Raw genomic sequence first — 25,704 nt, forward strand, 5'->3', positions numbered from 1 at the left:
CAAGGAGCCATGGGGATAATCGTTTGTACACTTTTTGATTATTAAATAATTGTTATTTCAGTTCAACTAAATTCTAAAATAAAGTTTAATTTAAAATCTTAATTATAATTAAAACAATTGGTACAAAATTTAAATGCTATTGATTGTTCTTAATTTTGTGCTAACAGTTGAAGCAAACGAAACAGATTACCAATCTACTAATTGATGTTGATCGTCAGGTTTAGACAGTGATGCAGATCTCATGAGCTCTCCGTTGCGATATGGCTCGCCGAGTTCCAGAGGAAATGACACTCCGAGGAGGTTGAATGACACGCCTCGATCTTTGAGGAATGCCGGCACGCCTCACAGGCAGCGACCTGACATTCAAACAGACAGGGTGGGACTGAGAGTCAATTTGAATGAAGTCAGTTATCCAGTTATTGCTATTTTTATTAGTCATTAGTCGCTAGTTGCATTTTTTTCAATTAATAGTGTTTTACTAAAACATGATTGGCATAGAAATAAGATAAAGTTATTTTAATTTTAAATTTATTGTACAACTTTATAAACTGTAAGGTGAAAAAATTGAATGTAGAGCCATAGAGATATTTATTTATTTTGATCATAGGCATCAATGTATTTAAAATATTGAATTTGATATAGAGATAGTCATGGTTTTGTTATAAATGGAAGCAGATAAATTTTATGTGAGCATGTGACTGAATAATGAAACAGGATGGTGGTGAGGGAGGGAGGAGAGGAGGAGGAGATGAGGTGGATGGTGCTCCCCATGTCGTCATCTGGGGGACTGATGTCTCCATTGATAAGTGCAAAGCCAAGTTTAGAAGGTAGGTGATAATGCACTGTTTGATTGCTGTATATTCTAAATTATTTATTTATGTCATAATATTTATAATCTTGAACTTTACATGTTTTTGTTTCATAGTTTGAGGTTACATTTGTTCAAAGTTTGAATCTATGCCCAAACCTCTTAATTTTATCAAAAAAATTTTGAATGTCAGACATCTTTATGTCATTATATTCATTTGTCCCTCTTTTATTTGCTTTATATTATAAATATGCAGGTTTGTTGAGTCTTATGTGGAGAGAACTATAGACATAGATGAACAGTTTGATGGCATGGATATTGATGAGCCAATATACATGCAGAGGCTTGATGAGGTAGAGGAAATCTTTTAAATAATTTATTTTTTAAATTGCAAAATTTATTCAATAGTTTCAAAAATCTGTTTCTACTTTTTAGCATTCTTTATTTACATGCTTTAAGTATTTCTTTTTTCAAATTCAGATATCGTTGACAGGAGAGCCATTCTTGAACTTCAACTGTGACCATTTGAAATTGTTTGATAGTGACCTCTACAGACAGTTGGTATGCTATCCCCAGGAAGTCATTCCCATCTTTGATGTGGCAGTCAATGAAATATTCCTCTCAAAGTACCCTGATGGTGCTCTCGAACATCAAATTCAAGTTGGTGGTTCAGTGTCTCCTCCCCGGCCTGTAGACCTTCTGTAACAAAATTTATTTAATTTTTTCCTCCATTGTTAAGCGAAAACATTTATCATTGATTTGAACTGCAAATTTGTTTAAATAACAAAAAGAATCAACAAATTATATACAATACCAATCAATAATCAAATTATATACAATACAACAAAATGAAGTTTTTTATATGTTTTCAGAAGACTTATTAAATTACATTGATTAACTAACAAAGGTGCGACCTTACAATGCAACAAAATCGAAAAGTATGAGGTCATTGAACCCGGAAGATATCGATCAGCTGATCACAATCAGTGGTATGGTCATCAGGACTTCATCACTCATTCCTGAAATGAGGTGGGTTGTTCTGGTGGTGGTGATGATGATGATGTTTCCATGATCATGATGATGCTGATGATGATTATTTACCACACTCTGACCAGAGAGGCTTTCTTCCAGTGCCACATATGTCAGCAGACAGAGAGTGTTGAGATAGAGAGAGGTCGCATCTGCGAACCAACCTTGTGCAACAACTGCAACACCAACCACTCCTTCCAACTCATTCACAATCGATCACTCTTCACTGACAAGCAGATGGTTAAGTTGCAAGAGTCTCCAGGTTTGTTGGTGTGTTTGTTGCTGGGATGGCTTTTGTTGTTGCTGGTTCTTTTGGCGCTGCAGTTGTTGCTGTGATTTTAGTTTTTGTAGTTTTTTGGTTTTTTGGACTGAAGTTCGTTTTTGTAGTTTTTGTCAAGGAATGAATAATTGTAGGTATGGTGGTTGTTTCTTGATTAGTTTGTTTGTTGTTTACTTGACTTGTGAGTTTTGTTAATTGGATATGTCAGTTTATTGCTGCATATTATTGTTTAGTCACTATTTGTTAGTTTATTGACTGACCAATTTGTGAAATGTTTGATTCAGAGGACATGCCAGCAGGGCAAACCCCACACACGATGGTCATATTTGCCCATGGTGACCTGGTTGATCGTGTGCAGCCGGGAGATCGGGTGACCATCACGGGTATCTACAGGGCTACTCCACTCAGGGTCAACCCTAGACAGAGAAATGTCATGTCAGTCTACAAGACACATTTTGATGTTGTACATTACAGAAAGATGGATTTGAAACGACTCCATGAGAACAGAGATGAGAGTGGGTAAGTGTTGTTGTGGTGGTGGTGGGATGTTATTGATCATCTACTCAACACCTATGTTCTTTGATAATGTTGGCTGTCTGGGTGGTTAGTTGTTTAGTTTGTCTGAGTAACTTGATGGGGTGACAAGTGAAATGATAGCATGTGTTTGTCCATTGTGTTGATTATGGTTTTTAGGAAAGAACTGCATCTTTCCGATGAACGAATTGCTTATTTGAAGGAACTTTCTAAGAAGGAAGGCATATATGAGAGGCTGGCATCTGCTCTTGGTTGGTTGGCTGATTGGTTGGTTGGTTGGCTGATTGGTTGGTTGGTTGGCTGATTGGTTGGTTGGTTGGCTGATTGGTAGGTTGGTGTTGTGTGTGTCAGTTGGTGATATGATTTTGTTGTTCATATTATGGTTGATGTGATGGTTAGAAACCAGTTACAATAATAATAATTGATGTTAGAGTAGCAAGGAACAGAGCTTCCTAGATGCCTCACCCATAGCAAGTTATAAAAATATTTAAAAACCTTTGATAACCTGGCATGACACATGTAGCTCCCAGCATATACGAGAATGTTGACATAAAGAAGGGCATACTTCTTCAATTGTTCTCTGGCACCAGGAAGGAATTCACAGATGCTGGCAGGGGCCGCTTCAGGTCGGTCAATTGGGAAAATTTTCAGATTTTGTTGATGGTGTCATGCTAATTTGGTGGTTGTGGTTTGCATTTTCAAAATCAAAGCATCAGTTGACACATGGTGTTTTTTTTAAATTAATGTTGGAAGTGTTTAGTTGGTCAATTAAGGGTTAGATGAATGAATTGTGCAAATGCTACATTCAGTGATAATCTCACTTCAAAACATCAAATTATATAACGTTGCAATGATTTTTCATTCTATGAACTGATGGCGAAATGCAGATCTGATGTAAACATTTTGTTGTGTGGAGATCCAGGCACGAGCAAGTCCCAACTGCTTCAGTACATCTACTCACTTGTTCCTCGTGGTCAGTACACATCAGGAAAAGGTTCAAGTGCTGTGGGATTGACCGCTTATGTTACCAAAGATACTGAAACCAAACAGCTCGTTTTGCAAACGTTAGTTTGAAATCTTTTAACTATATTTTTTCTTATTTGTTATTGAATTCTGTTCAAAATTCTCTCATGTACATGAATGCCTATGTTATAACTATGCAGAGGTGCACTTGTTTTGAGTGACAATGGTGTTTGCTGCATCGACGAGTTTGACAAGATGAATGAGAGCACAAGATCCGTCCTCCATGAAGTTATGGTGGGTTGGCTGGTGTGTGCTGAACATGCCGAGTTATTTATTCTGTTGTTGTGATGAAGATGCTCTTGATGTATGCAGAATTTTAGTTAGCATCTCTCATGTTGTTGAGATTGCCTTCAAGAAAAAAAATTAATTGATATTTATATCATGCAAAATAATTGAATCACTTTAACCTGCTCACAAAACAGGAGCAACAAACACTTTCAATAGCAAAAGCCGGCATCATTTGTTCATTGAATGCTCGGACGTCCATCTTAGCTGCTGCCAATCCTATTGAATCAAAGTGGAACAAAAACAAGACTATCATTGAGAACATCCAACTTCCTCACACATTGTTATCCAGGTCGCTACTCGTTCTTCCATTATTTGGTTGATTGATTGATTGATTGATTGATTGATTGATTGATTGATTGATTGGTTGGTTGGCTGGTTGGTTTGTTAGTTTGGTAAGATCAACAAACTTTTAATGGGATTTTTGACTAGAATTATTATACTTAAAAGCATTCATTCATACTTAAGCAGAGTATTGTCCAACATTATACAATGTATATCAGCATTGCAACTTAGCAGGTGCATCTAATAATCTTAAAATCTTTTTCTCCATATTTTTCTAGCTGACAACAAATTTAGGAGCCTAAATTCAGTTTGCTGAAGTATTTTTATCCTCTAACACTAGCTTATTTAGAACCAATCCATTTCTCTGTCAACATTTCACTACCTATTTCTCTTGTTTCTCCCTTTCCATATGACCTTAACACTCAATCATTCTTGTTTCTGTGACAAAGCTGAAATATACATTCAAGTTAATTGGATAGCCACAAATGTTTATAATGATTGATTAAATAAAATGACTGCAGGTTTGATCTGATTTTCCTAATCCTTGATCCTCAAGACGAAATTTTTGACAGAAAACTTGCGTATCATCTGATCTCATTGTACTACAAGAGCCAGGATGATCAAGAAAATGAATACATGGTAAGCTGGATGAGTGATCTTTATTTAGTTTCAATTTGTGATTTGGTGTTACAGTATGTTCTTCCAGAGCAAGCGTGGCCAACATGTGGCCCATCATCAAGCTTTCAATATTATCCAAATGAATAACTTTTCAAATGATTACTGTTTAAAATCTTTATAAAATTTTTTGTACTGTTGTAGGACATGGAGACACTGAAAGATTATATTGCCTATGCACGAGCATTTGTTCATCCTGTCATCAGTGAGACAGCAGGGCAAGTACTTGTTGAATCATACGTTGAAATGAGGAAGGTTCGTTCATTCACCTACAATATATCATCCCAATTTATTTTGTTGTGGTTTGTTTGGGTCAATCTGGTTGGATGCTGTTACCCCATGTTGATCAGCATGCACCACTTGATGATGTTGGCATTCATGGACTTTGCAGGTAGGAAGTGGTCGGGGTCAAGTGTCTGCCTACCCTCGTCAACTGGAATCTCTCATTCGCTTGGCCGAGGCACATGCCAGGATGAGGTTGTCTGATACCGTCGAAGTTGAGGACGTGCAAGAGGCGAGAAGGTTATTGTCATCATTTTTTTCTATATGATTTCAAAAGCTCTCCAATGCAAGAAAATTGAACGACGTTGAGAGCGGTGATCAAACCAACTTTCAAATAATTTATTCATTTCTTTTCATATTCCTAGATTGCATCGCGAGGCTCTGATGCAAGCAGCTGTAGACCCGTCAACAGGCAAGATCGACATTTCCATCCTGACCACTGGAATCACGGGAGTGGCTAGGAAACAAAGAGCTGAAAGAGCTTCTGTCCTACTCAACATCATTAAGTTTGTACCGGATTCATGTTGCCTTTTTTGTGATGCAAAATAATTTAATTTGATTTTTTGTTAGATTTTAATTAGATTTTCTATTGATTTTTTTTAAATTTTCGACGCAATGTATGAAATATTTGACATCATAACATTAAAATGTGGCTACAACATCAAATATCTGCCCATTTACACAGTTTGCCATAACGCATTCATCAATCTGTGCATTACATATTCTACGATGTTTTGTTGCATTTAAACTTTTCAGAACAAAGGGCAAGACTCTGACCTTGAGGTACAATCAACTTTATGAAGAGTTCAAAGAAAGGATGGTCGTCAAGGGAGAACAGGTTCAGTCCGTTCTTTTAAGATTTTTTTAGTTTAATTATAGAAGCGAAATTTAACCATTGAATAAATTTGAAAACCGTTGGTGATGAAAAAGCTGTTACTTTTGACATGATTGTATCTTGACATTTACTTTTATCAACAGTACACTTCGTATGAAACGTTCGACAATGCTCTGAGAGACCTTCAAGATGATAATGAAATTATCAGAACGGGAAACAACATTAGAAGGACAAATTTGTAATGGCATGATGTGGTTGTCTATGGATTGTGTAGATTGGTTGCAGTGTATTTAACTGAATTATTTTAAACTATTGTGTTTGTAACTAACCCAACATGCTAAATTGTTATATTAAAAACAATTAAAAACAAAAAATTAATTTTGAATAAATCACTCGAGTTACATCAAATGTAAATAGTATTGATAATCTACGGTTTAACGCTTTTGTACTTATTGCAGCAGTTCTTGAATTAGAGTTCATAGTTTTTGATCAATTTCAATAACAATTCAGTTATTTGTAATTAAATTAATAAGCTACTCGAACTTTATTTATACAAGTTTTCACATGCGACCGTGTGCTTTTTTAAAATGCTCACAATACTCACGCCACTGAAACTTGAATATAATACACCGTGTGTACGTATGATGCACGTTCATGCGTTGAAAGTCTGTGTTGTATGGTGGGATGCTACCTTGATTAACGATTTCGTACGAACAAATGAACGAATATCTGATGTGATAGTCTTAAATGCATATATATGTATATATATATATATATATATACTATTCATAGTGCAGACTGCAGTTCATCTAATAGCAAACGAACAACAGTATTTGCGAAAATTAATCAATTTAACGTTTTATTCATATCATTACAACGCATATACACATACATGAAAATATGGCGAATTTATTAAAAAATGTAAAGAAATTGTGAGAGTCTGCGTTATAAACGCCAGGATCTCCCTCCCACCTGTCCAGATTAAATGGAAATACGCAAATAACCAACGTACTCTAAGCAACTGAATTCATATTCATTCAACACTATAAAATAACATCAATACTTGAACGTAAAACAGTATGAATGTCGATAAATATACCTATAACGGAAACAATTCAAGCACTACTAAGCTATTGATTAAAAACCGTCAGTCTTCATGAACATTTCAATAATGATTATTTTATGTTGAATTTAATGAAAATAAACCTCGTCCTGTAATTTTTCAGTACACTTGAGATTAATTATTGACTATCATTTGTACATTTTAAATCCCTTTCACCGGTAAAGCAATTTATTAAGTCTTGGTTCATTTGACCATGAAGTTCACAGAAAGAGACACGACTCATCTCATTCGACATGCATGATATCAATTTGAAGACAAAAATAAGAATAGAATAAATCGTTTGCAATCGTCAATTTAGAACAATCCAAGTTTCGGAAATTTAAATTCATGCAAAGCTCTTCCCAAGTTCTTGTTTGAACACTGCTTGCACTGTTAAACAAAAATATTTTAAGATTATTGTGTTAAGGCTATTAGTAGGAAAATATATGAAGCAGACTTATATACTTGAGGTGAATTTACCTTGGGATAAATGTTAAACTCAACAAACAAGTGATTTAAAAAAAACGAACACGTTTTAATGGAAAATTGTAAAAGAAACCATGTTAACAACGTTATGATCGGTAAGTTTTTCTAAGTTTTTTCTAATGTTGGGTCCATTTGATGTCCTTCAAATCTATGCCCTCTTGTACCATTTCCCACAAAGGACTGGTCACGTTAAATTTAACAATTTAAAAATTTTTCAAAATATTGTTCTCATTGTGCAGAGGTTATCATGCACAAGCACATGCACACAAACAGACGGTAATTCGGTGTCATGAGAATACTACGCTAACAACAAATAAAAAGTTGTACATTTCATTGAATGCAGTTCACACAAGAGATCAATTTACACTACAATGACAGAAATAAACTGAACAGATAACTGTGGATTACCAAATAATTGAAGAACGTAAAAAAATGTAGAAACCTCATTTCTCTGAGTCTGGATACATGGTAGATGATCTTGTTTGCCGTGTAGTCAACCTCTTCTTCTGTGGTGAACCGGCCTATGCCGAATCTGGTTTTACGATTTATAAATGAATTGAATTAATAAAAAGTGCGATGAAACTAATAAGCACAAAACCAGAGTTTAAAAATTATCAGATGAACAAAAAGTTAAAAATATAAATTTCTTCCAAAACTTCTACACACAAGCAAAATGAATAGTTGCTACCTGATTGACGAATGTGCCAAGTCTTCTTCAGCTCCGATGGCACGAAGAACGTACGATGGTTCAAGAGAAGCTGACGTACATGCACTGTTTATGTCCGTTAATTCACTTATTATTGTTTTTATATTTATTTAGTTTTGTTGTTATTTTAATTATATATATATATATTTATTTGTACGTATTTTGAATTATACTGTAGTTACTTGTTAAATTTGAAATAAGTTTGTAACTTTTTATATACAAAATTATTTTGATAGGCAAGAGCTGCTTACATTAACACTTTGCTTACATGGCAGATATTTTAACATTAACGTTAACATCCCACTTGATACAACAGCTGCTTATACAACACCATTTACACATCAACTACTCACATTCACATTCACTGGTTTACAAATTATGTAAATAAGTGAAACGACTGTGATATGTAAATGAATAATAAGAGGATCTGATGATGTGAAGAAGAACTGACGATATGAAGATGAACTGATGACATGACGGCATATACCTTCCAGATGATAGCGCAACATCTTTGAGAGCCATCAACAAACTCTCACCTTCAACATATGCAAATGACAAGTTGATGCAACCTGGTTGTTTTTTATTTTACATAAAAAAAATCACGGATTTCAAACACAAATCATTATTTAAAATTTTCAATGCAAAAATCTGTTTGAAAGTTAAAAACAATTTATTCTTGACGAAAATCTAATTGAATATGCATTAAAAAAAACAAATTAAATCAATTAACAAGAGACGAATTATGGAAAATAAATAATAACGAACCAGGGTAGCATTGAATGGGGTCTCCATTCCTGATGACGTGAGTGACCTTGGAGGTGATTCTTTCGAGCAGTCTGTTAGATAGGTATGTAACCCACTTGTGATCATACTGTTTACAAAAAATAATGAATGGTTATTCAAAAAGGCACGATATAACAAGTTAATCTAACAAACCATAAAATTTAAAATTTTTACGAAATTAACTTTTCTGTAACTTTGCTTCATACCTCAATTTCGTGTCTGGCTATCTGGCAAGCAACACCCATGCCAACTACGAGGGGGGTGGGCACAGTCCCACTTCTGATGCCCCTTTCTTGTCCTCCTCCACTTTGGATTGGCTGGATCCGAACCCTCGGCTTTCTTCTCACGTAAAGTGCTCCAACACCTTTTGAAAAACAAATCAGAAAAGTGTTTCTCTCAAGTCAAAATGCATTAAGCGTAATGATTCCTTGCGACAATGACGCTTGCTGCTTTGAATTATTCAGTAACACTTATCTATAAAACAATAACTCGCACTAAACTTAGTTTTATTTTTTTTACAGAAACTTTTGAATCAAAAAAGAAATTAATGAAAAGCACAATGAACAGAAAACCTTTAGGTCCATACACTTTATGAGCACTGAGAGACATGAGATCAATATTGTCATCATTTACAGATATTGGAACTTTACCTAAAGCTTGTGCAGCATCAGTGTGGAAGAAAACAGATTTTGACTTGCATATCTCGCCTTCAAAAATAAGGAAAGAGATCAGTTAAGGATCATTTTACCACAAAATTATTAAAAAATAAAAACATCAAAATAAATATCAAACATGAAGTGAATGACAAAGTTTAAAATGTTTGAGACATTAAACGTAAAAACGAATCTCGAAATGAATCATGAAACCATAAGGAACCCACCAATATCTCTGATTGGTTGCCTGACACCAATTTCATTGTTCACTGCCATGATGCTCACCAGGGATGTTTCTGCTGTTATGCTGCTCTCCAACAACTGTTAAGTTCACAAGGATGGCAGTTTTAATAAATAGTAAAATAAAATGCTTGACAGACATTTTATACTTGAACAATCCAACAAATTCTAATGAAAAAACTATTCCTATAGGATGCAAAAAGTAGCGAAAAAATCTACCATTGAATTTGATCTGGTACAAAAGATAGGGAGAATATAGGGGTATCAAAAAAACCGGTCAAAATATTAAAAAACTACATGAAGAAAAAATGAAATTGTGAATATGATTTAATAATGAATCGTCGAAAGAACCAAATTACATTCAAATCAATGATGCCATTTTGGTGAACAGGGAGGTAGGTGACCTTGAATCCCTCCATCTCCAACTGACGACATGAATCCAACACACATTTGTGCTCCTGTATGTTTATTCATTCAATGGCCAAATATGAGGTCATTTATATTTAAAAATATGAAATGAATCCAAATGAAAAAAATAGATACTGTTTGACTGGTAATGATGTGCTTCTTCTTGGAGTCGTAGAATCGAGCGACTCCCTTGACGGCAATGTTGTTGGATTCTGTTGCCCCACTTGTGAAAACTATTTCTCTGGGGTCGGCTTGTATCAATTCAGCAACTTGCTAACGTTGAAAATACATTAGATTAAATCTTATGTTGAATTGTTCATAAAGTACAAAAAAACCAGTTATACATATTCTGGTACATAAAGTATTAAACAAGATAACCTCTCTAGCTTTCTCAACAGCTTCTTCACTTTCCCATCCATAGGCATGCGTTCTGGAATGGGGATTGCCATATAATGAAACCATATATGGGAGCATAGCATCTAACACACGAGGATCCTACAGGATGTGCAGTTGTATAATTGTTGGCATAATTATATTTGATACAAAAACTATTCAATTTGTTTGAAAAATTCAGATGTATTCATGGTTGATGGTTTTATTGGAAAAAATTAAGATGTACTAATATTTTTTGTGACATATGATCATAATTGGCAGATCAAAATATAAATAACAGGTTCCCAGTAAAGTAAAACGAATTTGTTGATGAATTACCATGGCAGTTGTGGCCTGAGCATCAAGATACAGAGGTCTTCCTTGGAATACAGCTTCACCATTTTTTGCTGCAAAAATATTTTGACATGTATATTAAAACAATTACTAGAAAAAGGCCTGGTTATTAAATTAAATACTTGTATAATATACCATAATGTAAAAAATTAGCATTAATTAATAAATCATTAATGTCATGACACAATGAATGCATTGATTAATCTTTTAAAAATTTAAAGTTAAATAAACACTACTTGAAAATAAAACTGAAAAAAATTAACAAAATTTCATTTTCCTGACTACTTTTCTATTTTTTTTTTTAAATAGATAATATAATTATAATTTATTTATAATAAATATATATTTATTATTGTTAAAATTAGGAATATCTTATCAAACTTGTTTTAAAAAATTAATTATTATTAATAACAATAAGATTATTAATACCAAACCATGAGATTATTAAATTTATTCTGCCAAATATGTATTGTGTATTCTAATTGAACTGTGAAGATTTAGTCAGCGTATATGTGAAACACGTAGAACACGACAGGGAATAAATAGTTTTACTTTACTTTGAACACCAGGGTGATTGGGGGTGGAGGACATGTGGTCCACACTGGCTTGAGGTGATTTAATATTCTTCGTTGGACCATTAAAATATGCGGTAAGTGTGAATGATCTGTCCGCACAATATTTGAAACACGAAAATCTTTTTAATAGACGTAGATTATGTTTTTGAAATGATGAAAGCATCTTGGAAGGCTCGGCGAAAAAAACATTCGCCGACGCAATTGAGGTATGAAATTATGTCGATATTAAATAAGTGTGAGTGATTGCTTTTTTGGCACCACAAAAGGTTCTATAAGTTAGCTTGGCATACACACACACACACACACACACAAACACACACACACACACACACATATATATATATATATATATATATATATATTTATATATATATATATTTATGTATAATTTACGTGTATTTGTAACGATTTGTACACTGTGTGTTTGTTATGAAAAATATCTGAGACAAAAATAGTGGTATAGAATTTATGTCGCAGACAACGTATTATATCTATCTTTTGTAAAAGCTTCAAAAAAATATGGATGAAAGGGAATTCTACTAATAATTTGGTTTATTTTTATGCTTGGCTGTTAAATTAATTTAATATATTTGATCATGGCCGACGAGGTGCTGTACGATTTTTTATTATTGGAAATGGTTGACACAATGCTGCAAACTGATTTAGATAAAGTAATTTTTCAAATTTACTTAAAATACTGTTTTCTTTTTTTTTCAGTGTGTGTGTATCTGTGTGTGTATTTGACATGTTATTGATTGTGTACTTATGAAATTATTACATTACAATTACATAGTATGCATACAAATTTTATATTATATAATACCAAGTCACTACCTACATATATAATGTAATATATCATATACATATGTGGGTAGTGATCTGGTGTTTTATGCAGCCCTTTTTATGTTTTAATTTATTTGATTAACTTTTTAATTTTAATTAAAAATAAATTTAAAAATTTTAAACTATTAATTAATTTAATATTGCTTGTTGAAAACTAGATATGATAATCTTAATTTATTAATTAAAGTTTTACAATTTTTGTTTTGGACAGGATATTTGTCTGTCAAAGTTAGAGCTTTTGGGATTTAGAGTTGGACACAGTATTGTTGAAAGGTATCTATTATTTTTATAATATATTTTGCCTCACCTATCTATCTACTCTAAACATCATTTTTATGCTTCTAGATTAACAAAAGACTCTCCTAGATTTAAAGAAGAGCTTGACATCATGAAGTTTATATGCAAGGATTTTTGGTCTGTCTTGTTCAAAAAACAAATTGACAACCTGAGAACAAATCATCAAGTATGCTACTAACTTAGTAAATAATTTTGAATTTTCAACAATTTAATTTTATTTCAGTGTTGTTTTTTCATGATAAATCATATATCGTAATTTAATTTTTATAAAATAAATTTTTGCATATACTATTTTACAAAAAGGGTATATTCGTTCTACAAGAGAATAAGTTTCGACTATTAGCACTAATGTCAAACAGCAAACAGTACTTAGAACATGCTCCAAAAGTCAGTCTTTCATCTATTATCTTCACTAAGCAGTTATTCATATATATATATATATATATATATATATATATATATATATATATATATATATATATATATATATATATATATATATATATATATATATATATATATATATATATATATATATATATATATATATATATATATATATATATATATATACACACACAGTATTGTATGAATTCTACCATAAATCATTGCATGTTCCGCTTTAGTTAGCTTCCTGTATAACTTTTTTATTTTTTAACGGTAAAATGTAAATCATTGTCAAGTTTCTTGAGTTCTCTTCTGATGTAGGAAGCAAGAGAACAGAACTAGATAGAGTCACTAAATTACTCACTAATAATGGATATAAAAATTCCATAATCCAGAAAATAATAGAACACAAAGAATAAAAAATCAGCATCAACAATAACAATGCAACTAACAATAACAACAAAAATAACATTGTAATATATCATAAGAACCACATGTCAACAGCTTTCGAATGGGATAAAAAAATCGTGAAAAGAATAAAAAAATAACGTCCGAGCAACAAACGAAAACGATAGTATTAAATTGCGAATATACTGCTCCAACCAATGAAGGTCATCCCTCATGATGAAAAACAACTGCACTATTAAGCCAGAATCGATAATGGATCATAGCCATTAAATATATTCGTTTAAATGATGAGTGTGGGCACCATAATTCTGAACATATTGATATGACGACGGCCAAGCTATTGAGAAGACTCACGATGCACTTACAAAATGGCGCTATAAAGAATCACATGAAAGAGAAACACAAAACTAAAATTAGTAGGCAAATCTTGGACCACAATGCTGAAATCTTACATTACAATAACTACCATTATGATTTACGACCAGCCTAATCAATACTCATCGAGCAAAGACATCTGATAATAAATATTCAACAAGCTTATAAAATGTGCATCAAGTGCTGAAGATGATTGAAAAATCGAAATAGGCCCTATACACTCAAGATTGAATTGGAAAACTGTATATTATTTTAATTTTAATAAAATAAATAATGATGACAAGAATTTGGTTAGAAATATTGGGAAATGTAATAAAAAACTATCCACACAGATATAAAAACACTCATAAAAATATATTTATTTAGTTATTTGTAAATATATCTAGTACTTGGCATTTCCATGTGGCCTAATACGAGGAGCTTTGGCCAACTTTGGAATTCTGTCAATTGTTACAGCAGATGTCAGCATCATGCCCTTATGTTAGTACTGAAGCGTTCGTTTTTTTTACCATTGTTTGCCTATACCATCATAAACTTTCAGCTTTGTTATTGAATTGAAAAGTTTTTATAATTATTTTAAACTTTTGTGTTTTTTTTATCCTTCACAATTTTTATTAAATTATTTCAAAATGTTGTTCAGTAATAAAAAAAAATGTCATAAGAAGAAATCGTTGGCAGAATTTGTTTTCATTTATTGATCATGGTGATCAATAAGATGCATTAGAATGTTGGAAATTGCACCAAAGATCAACCCAAATTTGCATTTGAATGCTAAAGAATGCAGTGTTGGGGTATAGCATTGCATTGTATGTCTAGTTGAAGAACTGACGTCACCGTCGTATTCCAGATACAAACCACCAGTACAAATTAAATAAATAATCTCGATTATATTCGTTAATTTATTGTACAACTATATTTTTGTTAACCTATTCATTTCAGGTAAATTCCAGATCCAAATTCAAAGGACGTAACACGTTTGTTCAATTAGAAATTTGTACAGCATTTTTTAATTCTGTAAATTTTTTAAAAAATGTGTGAAATACAAATAATGATCACTGTAAATAATGAATGAACTCATTTATACCAATATGTACATAGTGAAAACATATATATACAAATATAGATAACAAACTTGATGCACTGAAGTAAATAACATAAAAAAAAGCAAGACAATGTTTGTTCAAGTTCATTGTTTTAAAAGTATTAATAGATTAAATGAAATAAATATAATGATAGTTTGAATAGAAAGCAAGCCTTATTAAAAATCATAAATTGGATTTATTACAGTCAGCAAACTAAAGTGGTTTAAACTTATAATAATTGCTACAATATCTGCAACATTACAAAATGCCTTTGCAAAGACCGTTGATATATTAAATCATTGCACACACGTATACTTTTATTTTGAAGTAGAGGGTTTAATTAATATCTTGTAAATTAGGTATCAATAAAATTCATGAGATAAAACTGTTATAACAATCCATAATTACATTATAAACTGGTGTTAAAATATGAAAGTTTTTTAAAAGATTGGAAAACTGAAAAATCGATTGATATATTAATTTTTATCTAGATAGAAGGTGTACCAAAGGAATGGAGATGAAACAAAAAATAAAAATGATATAAATTTAAAAATCAACGTGAAAAATTCGTCAAATTACATTAAGTAACATATATTGGAAGACAAAGTATGAACACTAATTCAAATTAAAATAATTGGCATTAAAACCAACGTGTGTTCAATGCCGTGAAACATTCAAATAAAATTGAACATTGAAAATTATTTAAAATATATAAAAATGTTGGTATCTAGTTACAGTTTATAAAATATTTGAATCAAATTAAAAAAAAATTAGTTTTGGAACAAGTCCCGTGTAAGTAATTAAAAACTGTATGAAAAATAAAATTTAAAGCAACAGCGTGTTAAAAAATAATGGGACCCACTGTTTAAAAGACAATTAAGGAACATGCATGTGCTTGAAAGTTTATCTTTATGTCAATATCACATCGGTAATGCAGAACTTTTTACAAACAAAATAATGAAAATTGCTTTCATTTTGAAACTGAGATTTACGGCAAACCAAATTAAAAAAGTACTCAGGATTTTAAGTCAAATACAATGCTGATTAGCAAATCATTTTTTCTTAATAAAAATAATTTCGTCAATGGGCTTGCTTTCCTGAAAATGCTATAATGCGATAATTTTAGAGCAACTAACAGATCGGAAAAAGCATACATACATCTACAGAACTCTGTTAAAACAGACATGGAAATCATGTGCTCGTCAGAAGTCAATTACGCGACGTAGACAAGGCAAGAGAAGTTGCGTCACAAGAAAAATGCCAATATGCAAGTTAAATTTCAAGTTGCTTCTATCGATAATTACTAATACTACTATAATGAAACGTATTTGAAACAAAGTTGTTTCAAGCAAATGGTCTGTTAGAGACACCGGAATACCATCTGAATTGAGTCTATTAATTGGACGTAATTACAATTTTTCTGAGAATAAAAATCGCTTTTTGTAAGAAAAAAAAATACTGCAAGGTTGTAAATCTGAGTGGAGGCCCAAAATATCTCTAGCAAAACATTTTATAGCCAATAGTCTGCTTTGAATTGTTCCACATTTCGAAACCAGCACTATGTTTATAATAATAATAATAAAGACAATGATACGTACATACTACAAGACGATAAAAAAATGACAAAACAGTTGAAACAATTGAGAGTTTCAAATAAGATGTAATAAAATAAACATTCTACAGAGAGATTTCAGATACATGTAATTAGTTACTTTGTCAAAAGTGATCGATTAATAGCTAAGTATGCTCTTTATATGAAAGAAAATTATGCCAAATATTAATTTTGCGATAAAGTGTGATTTTATACACGATAAAAATAATAATCGGACAAGAAATAAAATTTTATAAATAAATATATAAATATGATGGTGTGTGTAACCGCCAGCTTATAAGAAAAGATGCCTAGTTACATAAACACAATAAATTGAGAAATACACTGTTAATTTGAATCATAAGAATTTGGTTAATTATTATTTAACAACCGAGTATTGAATAAAAACTTGTTTATAAAAAATTACAGATACCAAGTATATACAGATTATTTCTAGGACGGTGCGTAGTAGAAAACTTAATGAGGTTAAACTTAATCACTGAATTATTATAACTATTTATTGTAGATGTTGATGATACTGTTCCTGTCTAATTTCAACCAGTTTGGAGCTATGTACTCGGACCTATGCCTCTTAGTCACAGATTTGCTGCCTGATGATTGGAGGAAATCTGTGGAAATGTTGAAAATTTTAAAACAGAGCGAGGTTAAATACGCTTTTCTGAACAAACAAACAAACAAACAATCTTCTCAAAATAATTAAACTAATTAAATAACTAAATAAAAAAATTAATGTCTTTAAATTAAAAATTTTATTTTTCACTACTCATTTGATTTCTATCAACCTTTGTGACTTTGGTGTCAAAACTATTTCTAATTGGCCTACCACTATAAATTCATAAAAATTTCCGATAACTTTTAAAAAAAATTCAACATTAAATAACAAACTTTTATGTAATTTTTCCTTTCTTTTAGAAGCTGACTCGTCATAATCTTCAATGAACGCACTTGTTTTACGAACATTTGTCAATGTCGTTAATGCAGCACTCTGCTTCGTACCTTCACGTAAAATATGTGTACACAATTAGGCGAATGTTTTAAAACGTTTTAAAATAAATACTGACAAACAATTAAACAAACAAACGAACGAACAGAAAACAAACAAATATTGTACGTTGAAGTATACTGGCATATATAAACACGTGTTGCAAATAACTTATCAATATATAACTTCAATTCATCAATTATGAAACCGTGAATGATTGTTCGCTAACAACATAAATGAATCATAGTGAGTGTTACCAGTGCAGAAGAGAAAAATATTAAAAAAACAGTTAAACAGTTTGAAGGATCAGAAATTCTATTTATAAGATATCCTAAACCATCAGTTTTTATATATTCGCCCTTACAACATGGAGTGCTGAGTAACATGAGTAGAATTTGGTTGGATTAAGATACGATCCTAATACAAATTGGTAACCTGGCATGATGATGTTGAATAAAAAGTGCTCATAAGTTCTTTTTTCCAAACATTCCTTCGCTATCTTCTCCAAACAACTATTTCTTTCTTCATAACTTCAAGCAAAAAAATTATGGTTTTATAGGAAAATAGATGAATAGGCCAATTATTACCATATTCTGGATAGATAAAAGTTTCTAAAAAAAGATGATTATATGGAAAAGATAGAAGCTAACAAGTTTTGGTAGAAGTTCCTCATTTCTCGAAGTGCCCGCCCAGCATTGATGGCGGTCAGTCGGATGAGGTCAGGAAGAATCAGACCATCAACAACAGCTCCGTCACACAAAGGACCAAACATGCACGTCTGGTGAACACATGAATATTGAAATATAAATTAGCTAGTTAGTGGTACGGTTTGATAACGTTCGTTGTTACACTGGTTTGTGTGAACTTTTAAACCATGCCGCGTTTTCACCAGCTCTTATTTATAAGTCATTCAGTCGTATTTGTTACAAAAATTATTTTAGTTTCAAGTTAATTTTGACCCTTTGCAAATGATGTTTTTTGTACAATCAACAATTAAGTAAAAAAGTATAATAATATAATAAGGAAAGTAGATGAATAACCTTGGTCTTCTTGATGATTTGTATGCTGAATAGCGCATTATAGAGAGGATAGATGACAATTGTGACTTCACCGAATTTAGTGGGTATGATTTCACTAGAGTACTCCATCTTGCACTCACACCACACAATGTGCACCTCATCGTTGCCTATGTGTTTCATCTGAATATTTACAGATCAACGGAAAGTCAGATTTGCAGGTAACAAAAGAACTACAAGTTATGCATTAAAAAAACCAAAACAAGACATCAAAATCAACAACAGCGTTTATTTTGAATTGATACACTGAAAATGGTGTCGGGATCAGTAATGACGTAATCAATTTGTAAGGCGGGTGACGCAAAAAATTATGATGTCAGAATGGTCAGCTGATCAAATGAGTGATGACAACCAACCTTCATTGCGCATATTTCTTCTTGTGTCGGCAGTGTAGCTTCATTATGAGCTGCATCTAACTAGATGTTAAAAAAATAAAGACAGAGTTAGCAAAGCCCTTTTATGATGGTCAGAAAAAACATTTCGCATCATCTTGACAACTTAATTTAATTTTTAACCTTTTGAAAAAATTCGCTGGAGGGTTGTAGAAGCGTAGAAACGTGGAAGATGACCTGCAGAAGAGATGGAGTGCAATAGTAAGGCGCAACAATTCCATTCTGACCATTCCTGAGCAGCCCGCCCGCGAATCCTTTGTGCTCCTTCAACTTCACCTGCAAAGAACCCGATCAGATGAGAATGATTACAACAGAGCAAATATAAAATACAAAAAATAATTGAATGAACTGACCAAGGTTCCAAGTCTGGAAACAAAATCATCATAAAGATAACTTCCGGTTTCGTTTGAAAGGATGTTCATCTTATCATACTGGTCCTCGCCAATGTATATAACTGCTATTTTGTGGGTCTCAAGACTGCATGTTATGATTGGTCGCCATTCAACATTGTATCGTTACTTAATATTTTCATTAACATCAAATGCCAAGTGTTCAATTTGATAAATAAGTTAACGAAGGAATTGAAATTAAGATCAACTGATTCAACAGACCACTTAAGATTGTACAGGTGCTTCAGTTCCCTCTTCAATTTTTCACCTTCTCTCAGGAATTCATATTCAGTTCTACAAAAATCAAATTGTATCAATGTCATCTTCATCATCGTCATAAAAATAAATTCTTTCAAAGTCTATAAGAAACATTGGAAACAGTAGAGGATGCTTGAACGAACGAAGGCATTCATCCCCATGTTGATGCAGATATGAAGAAGATCATATGGATAAATAAGAATAACATAAATGAAATGAATTGCGCCAAATAAATCAATCCATATAAATTTGGCTAAATTAATGATATTAAAGATGGCCTGGTAAAGAACAGTGTCCAGAAATAATGTTAGTTATTAAAAAGAAAGCGAAAACAAAAGCAACCAACCTTCCTTTAACATGGAAGAAACCTAGACATGAAGCCAACTTGTGAAAACCTTTTGACTTTTCAAGCCTCTTTTTATTCTTCTTTTTCTTCTCTACACTGAAGTGTTGAATGTATGTGAATTTGAGTTACACAATTGAATGACATAAAACAGAAGAAACCATAACAAACATTGGCGAGCTAGCTCAGTTGGTAGAAGTGCTACCATAACTTACATTTCTATTGTGAGATAACAAAAATCGAATACTGTCTGTCGAAAAATTAAAGCCTCTATGGTACGAAAGTTTAACTATATATAACTACAGAATAATATGTAAGCGGCTCTGCACATGTCAGAGTTGCATAAAAAAGGACAAAATATTAACCAAACAATTTGTATCATGGATATATGAAGAAACGAACCCAAAGATGCAGTTAGCATGGAAGATGTCATCCTTCATAGAGTGAACAGCTGACAATGTGCCTTTGTGTTGGATGCAGACTGCCTCATATATGTCATCCTGGCAGTGAGATAGTGAAGGATAAGGGAAGGGATCTGTGAGATCGTGAGATTCTTCAAAGTGACAACATTCAGGACTTGTGACAGATATGAAGGACAACATCTGTACGTATATATAAACAAATATACAAATAAATAATTAAATATATATATATATATATATATATTTCTATCTTTTCTCTCTCCAAAATTATTCCTTTAGCACGTGCACATTATAAAATGCAACAAATAAGCATGCAAAGAAAAATAAATAAAGTAACAGAAGTGATTTAATCAGTGGTTATAATTTGGGTAATAACCATATTTAGAACATCTGTTTCCTTATCATCACTGCACACATGAGCCCTCCTGGCGTCAACATTATTGTTGATGTCATTGAATGGGTTATGGCTGCCTGCATCCTGACATCTCGTGATCTCTTCGTCAGACCTTGCACCGCTAATATTGCTCGCCATGTTGGCGTTTTGTTGCTTCGCCTCGAAACCACCTTCAACACCTTCCAAACTTCCGCAAACATTTTTACCGATACCATTCACGACATTATCGCTACCCGCTTCATCATCATCATCATCATCATGACTGCCATGCACATGATCACCATCAACATTACGACAGTACCATGTCCATGAGCCAGTGAGATCGTTAATTGTTAATACGCATGATGATGATGATGATGACGATGATGACGTTGTTGTTGTTGTTGTTGACGAAGATATTGGTAGTGATGATGATGGAATGAAATCCGACAAAGGATGAACAGAGACAATTCTCTTATAGTTCCATATCATAACCTGAATTCAGCGGCGACAACAATATTTCCCATCACCAATATTAAAAATACAGTAAAAAATAAACTGAATACTCGTGTGTTTTAGTATTACTATACAAGCATGCATTAAACGTTTGAGTGATCGGCAGATCAAAAACACGATCACATGAAAGCTAAATCAACATATTCCACTGTAGCTAACTGGTTTTCCCAAATATAAAGCGCCAAAACTTATTAGAACGAAATAAAGAAATGTTAATTAAAACAACAAAAAATGTTATTAATTAACTGAATCCTCTACTAACGACTCTGCTGTTGTCCTCGAAGCGATCATCAAGTGGATGGCTTCTATCTCTTGTCGACTTGTGTACATTGAGTGCAGTAGGAACTGCTACATGACATTCCATGTCAATATTATGACGGGTGTCGAGATTGTTCAGCAAATGATATCGAACCTGTAGAGGAAAATATAATGATGGTGACGTAGTAATGTTGTGTGTCTTCTTCATGTGTAATGATGTTGAACAATGATGACGATGATGTTGAACAGTGATGACGATGATGTTGAACAGTGATGACGATGATATTGAATATTGATGACGATGATGTAGAACAATGATGACGATGATTCAACGCGATTACAAGTCAATAGATTAATCTAAACGTTATCTGAAAGACAAATTGCTGAGCAATCTGCAGGTGCCGTGGAAGACATGAAACATGCAATGAAAAATAAATAATAAAGTGACATATTAATAGATGTAATGAATTATGCAAGTCATGTTATAATTATTATTATGCAAGTTGCATGTGAATATTCCAAACGAAAAATTCACAGTTCAATATGGCAGGAACAATTTCAGATCATACAAACAACAACACACGTTTAGACGACATTTTCCCCGAGATCGGGGGTTGCCGTTTGGCTACCTATGATGAAACCGAAATATCCCTCGACGCCATCCACATCTGTCACTCGCCTCAGTATCACGCAACCCCGCCTTCACCCTGTCCTTCTCCACCTGCTCTCTCCATCCCAATCGCGGACGACCCCTTCCTACCACTCCTTTAACCTCGAACTCCAATACTCGCCTAATCCCGATCCTTTCATCCCTTCTCAACACATGCCCATACCACCGCAATCTCAATCTCCTTATCAATGTCACAATGTCCTCATTCAGTCCCATCATTGACATCAGCTCTGTACTACTCTTCCTATCCTTCACTTTAACCCCACACATCATCCTCACCATAGCTCTTTCAGCCCTCAGCAGTACATTTTCCTCCTCTCTCCTCAACACCCAAGTTCCACCACCATATACCATCGCTGCTCTCACACATGCTTTATATACCGTACCTTTCATCTTCACTGACCATTTCTTTCAACACAATACCCCACCCAGTTCCCTAAATTTCATCCATCCCACACGAACTCTAGCCGTAACTGCGCTCAGACATCCTCCATTCGCGTTCAGCTTATCCCCTAGGTAAACAAAGCTTTCCACTCTTTCAATACCACCACTCAACCCCGTCCTTGCGTCCGTCCTATTAATCACACCATGAACACATTTCTTACATTTGAACGTGCCTTCCACCTTTTTCAGTGCCCCCCTCACACCACTACATCTCTTATGCACCCATTTCTGACATCCTATACACAATACCGAGTTAGCCTTCACTCTCCTGTCACATACCCACACAGGGGTCTATTTTACTTATCACTCGCTCCCCACCTTCCCCCACTCACCATTACCTTCGTCTTACCAATATTAACTTTTAACCCTTTCTTTTCAATAACACTTTTCCATCTGTCAAATTTTAACTGCAATTCTTCCATGCTATCAGCCATCAAGACTAAATCATCTGCATACAAAATCTCAAATAACAACCCCTCCATTATATTTCTACACACAACATCCATCACAATTGCAAACAGAAACGGTGATAACACTGATCCTTGATGCACTCCTACCTTAACACTAAAAGCGTCCGACATCCCCCTTCCAACCCTCACCTTTGTCTTTTCCCCTTCATACAGCTGCATCACAGCTTTAACAAATCTCTCATTCACTCCTTTCTTCCTCAACGCCCATTCAATGACCTGCCTCGGTACTCGATCAAAAGCCTTTTCTAGATCCACAAAACACATGTACAATCTTCGTTTCTTCTTTCTATAAATTTCCTGCAACATTCTCACCATGAACAACGCATCCACCGTTCCCCTACCAGGCATAAACCCACACTGCATTTCATTAACTGTCACCATATTTCTCAACCTCCTCTCAAGCACCCTCTCCACTACCTTCATTCCGTGCTCTAGCAATTTCACACCCCTATATGACCCACAATCTCTCACATCTCCTTTGCCCTTATACAACGGCACCAACACACTGTGTCGCCAATCCTCAGGTATACCTTCATCATCAAACATGCTGTTAGCAATTCTCATCATAACTTCAATTCCTATCACCTCACTCGCTTTTATATGTTCTGCCGCCACTTCCGAAACCCCTGTCCGAAACCACATACTTTATCTGCCGTAGCCAACACACAGTCCCACAGTCAATTTCAGATCATACAAAACTTGAAGAAAAAAAAATTCATGAAAAACAAAGGACCGAAGAGAAAAAAGAGTCAATCAATAAACGGTTGGCCAAGACCAACAAACAGCCAACCAACCAACAGCCGACTAACACAAACAGCTGACAAAACAACAGCTGACCAACAAACAGTCAATCAACAAACAGCTGACCAACGATCAATCAAGTCATCAATAGTCCAACCAACCAACCATTTCTGATGTAAGTAGCAAATGATGATTGTCATCCTCATCTTTGGACGGGTTGTTGCTCGCTTGTTCAAAACTTTCGTTCTTATTAGCACTCTCTGCATAGCAGTCAGCTGATGTCGACAGTGGTGTGAGTGGTGTTGACGGCGTCTGCGATGAGATCTTTGACGAGCGAACGAGGGAGGAAATGTCCAAACTCAGTGAGTGAACGAGAGGTGAGGATTGAGAGATTCTTGTTGCAGCTGCCAAAACCTTCAAGTTAACGCATGTGTCAGTCAGAGTACGTCGCATTAAAATCAATATATTATACATATATTGTTGAAATATATTTCAAAATCCTGCTCTCAATAATATTTTTAATTTCAACCACACTATTTTCAAAACAACCAGTTGCAACGTTCCTAATTTTAGAAGCAAGTCTTTAATAATTATCAGAAAGTGATAAAAACATCTCGATAAAACAGATATCATTCAAAACACTGCATCAATAGAAAAGAACTCAATTGAACCAACATTAAACATTTTAGCCAACAAGGTAGACGTGGCAGTCACTGGCTTGCACAAATCCTCATCCACTCGAGGCGATGGTTCAGATGTTGTCAACTTGTCGGAAGCATCATTTCTCAAGCTGTCAGTTTTCAGGATGCTGTCAGAGATGTTGTCATCATCATCATCGTCATCATTGAAGTTCTTGTTTATGAGGAAATCAGTGGGTAGAACAAGGAACCAATGCAGAAGACAGAACATTACGGAATGAAGCAACTGCAAGCAATCGAGAGAATTTTTCATTTTCAAAATCAGTAAATATGCAAAAATGTTTCAAGAATAACAATATTAAATAATGAAACATCACACTAACCATATTTACAAATCACATGACTTCAATAAATACATCAACTACAATCAACTATATCAAATACATCAATCAGATCATACAAAGTTATAAAACTAGAATGCAATCACAATTTGTTACCTTGGAACTTTTAGAATTTGCATATGTTTTTGATTGAACTGACACATCCAAATAACTTATGAGGTGCTGTTGTAAAAGAAATAAACAACATTAATTCAAACTTTGATTTTGTTCAAACTTTCAACCCAACAAACGTAATATTTGTTTTAATCTTTAATTAAAAGATAACGAGAAAGCAAACAAACAAACGAAGAATGAACAAACAAACAAACAAACAAACTTCAATCATCTTCTCGACGAACTGTTTGTGGTGCACAATCATCCAGGAATGGTGCTTCACAAGAGCAGTTAGGAAGTGCACAACAACAATGCATTCCGAAGTTTTGTACCGCTGAGTGCTGGCGTCGTCACACTGGTAGACATTAAAACTATATTATTCAATGCTTTTTATAACAAACATTCGAGACCTAACAAACGACGATAGTGCGAGTACGATATGAATAGAATACAAGCATAGAGATGGGTGGATAGCGGATGCATACAACTGGCATATATCATGAAAACTATTCAAATTTA

At 33.5% G+C, this 25,704-nt stretch overlaps 4 protein-coding genes across 4 annotated transcripts; 2 read left to right on the forward strand and 2 right to left on the reverse strand.

Moving 5' to 3' along the window:
• Nucleotides 1–241: 241 nt before the first annotated feature.
• HELRODRAFT_67429 (hypothetical protein) lies at nt 242–6,278 on the forward strand (the record flags this gene model as incomplete). The annotated part of the gene is made up of 18 exons (XM_009024322.1): nt 242–403; nt 715–827; nt 1,065–1,161; nt 1,289–1,468; nt 1,716–1,837; nt 1,924–2,099; nt 2,402–2,636; nt 2,811–2,902; nt 3,175–3,277; nt 3,539–3,715; nt 3,815–3,908; nt 4,097–4,251; nt 4,766–4,883; nt 5,064–5,174; nt 5,311–5,441; nt 5,567–5,707; nt 5,958–6,021; nt 6,180–6,278. The coding sequence occupies 18 exons, from the start codon at nt 242–244 to the stop codon at nt 6,276–6,278; spliced, it is 2,370 nt and encodes a 789-aa protein (XP_009022570.1).
• Nucleotides 6,279–7,740: 1,462 nt separating this feature from the next.
• Nucleotides 7,741–11,731, reverse strand: HELRODRAFT_162338 (hypothetical protein; the record flags this gene model as incomplete). The annotated part of the gene is made up of 13 exons (XM_009024571.1): nt 7,741–7,804; nt 8,067–8,156; nt 8,313–8,396; nt 8,818–8,899; nt 9,096–9,201; nt 9,320–9,477; nt 9,686–9,820; nt 9,994–10,087; nt 10,366–10,464; nt 10,550–10,687; nt 10,793–10,909; nt 11,126–11,193; nt 11,698–11,731. The coding sequence occupies 13 exons, from the start codon at nt 11,729–11,731 to the stop codon at nt 7,741–7,743; spliced, it is 1,269 nt and encodes a 422-aa protein (XP_009022819.1).
• Nucleotides 11,732–12,311: 580 nt separating this feature from the next.
• Nucleotides 12,312–14,996, forward strand: HELRODRAFT_155914 (hypothetical protein; the record flags this gene model as incomplete). Its single annotated transcript, XM_009024572.1, has 6 exons — nt 12,312–12,386; nt 12,770–12,831; nt 12,904–13,021; nt 13,159–13,242; nt 14,412–14,505; nt 14,965–14,996. 6 exons carry the CDS (start codon nt 12,312–12,314, stop codon nt 14,994–14,996), a joined length of 465 nt encoding a protein of 154 aa, XP_009022820.1.
• A 3,330-nt stretch (nt 14,997–18,326) lies between these two features.
• On the reverse strand, nt 18,327–19,881 carry HELRODRAFT_67405 (hypothetical protein; the record flags this gene model as incomplete). Its single annotated transcript, XM_009024316.1, has 5 exons — nt 18,327–18,479; nt 18,742–18,900; nt 19,293–19,445; nt 19,523–19,646; nt 19,781–19,881. The coding sequence occupies 5 exons, from the start codon at nt 19,879–19,881 to the stop codon at nt 18,327–18,329; spliced, it is 690 nt and encodes a 229-aa protein (XP_009022564.1).
• Between the last annotated feature and the right edge of the window lie 5,823 nt (nt 19,882–25,704).

This window comes from Helobdella robusta (assembly GCF_000326865.2).
Source record: "Helobdella robusta unplaced genomic scaffold HELROscaffold_4, whole genome shotgun sequence".
Lineage (NCBI taxonomy): Eukaryota > Metazoa > Annelida > Clitellata > Rhynchobdellida > Glossiphoniidae > Helobdella > Helobdella robusta.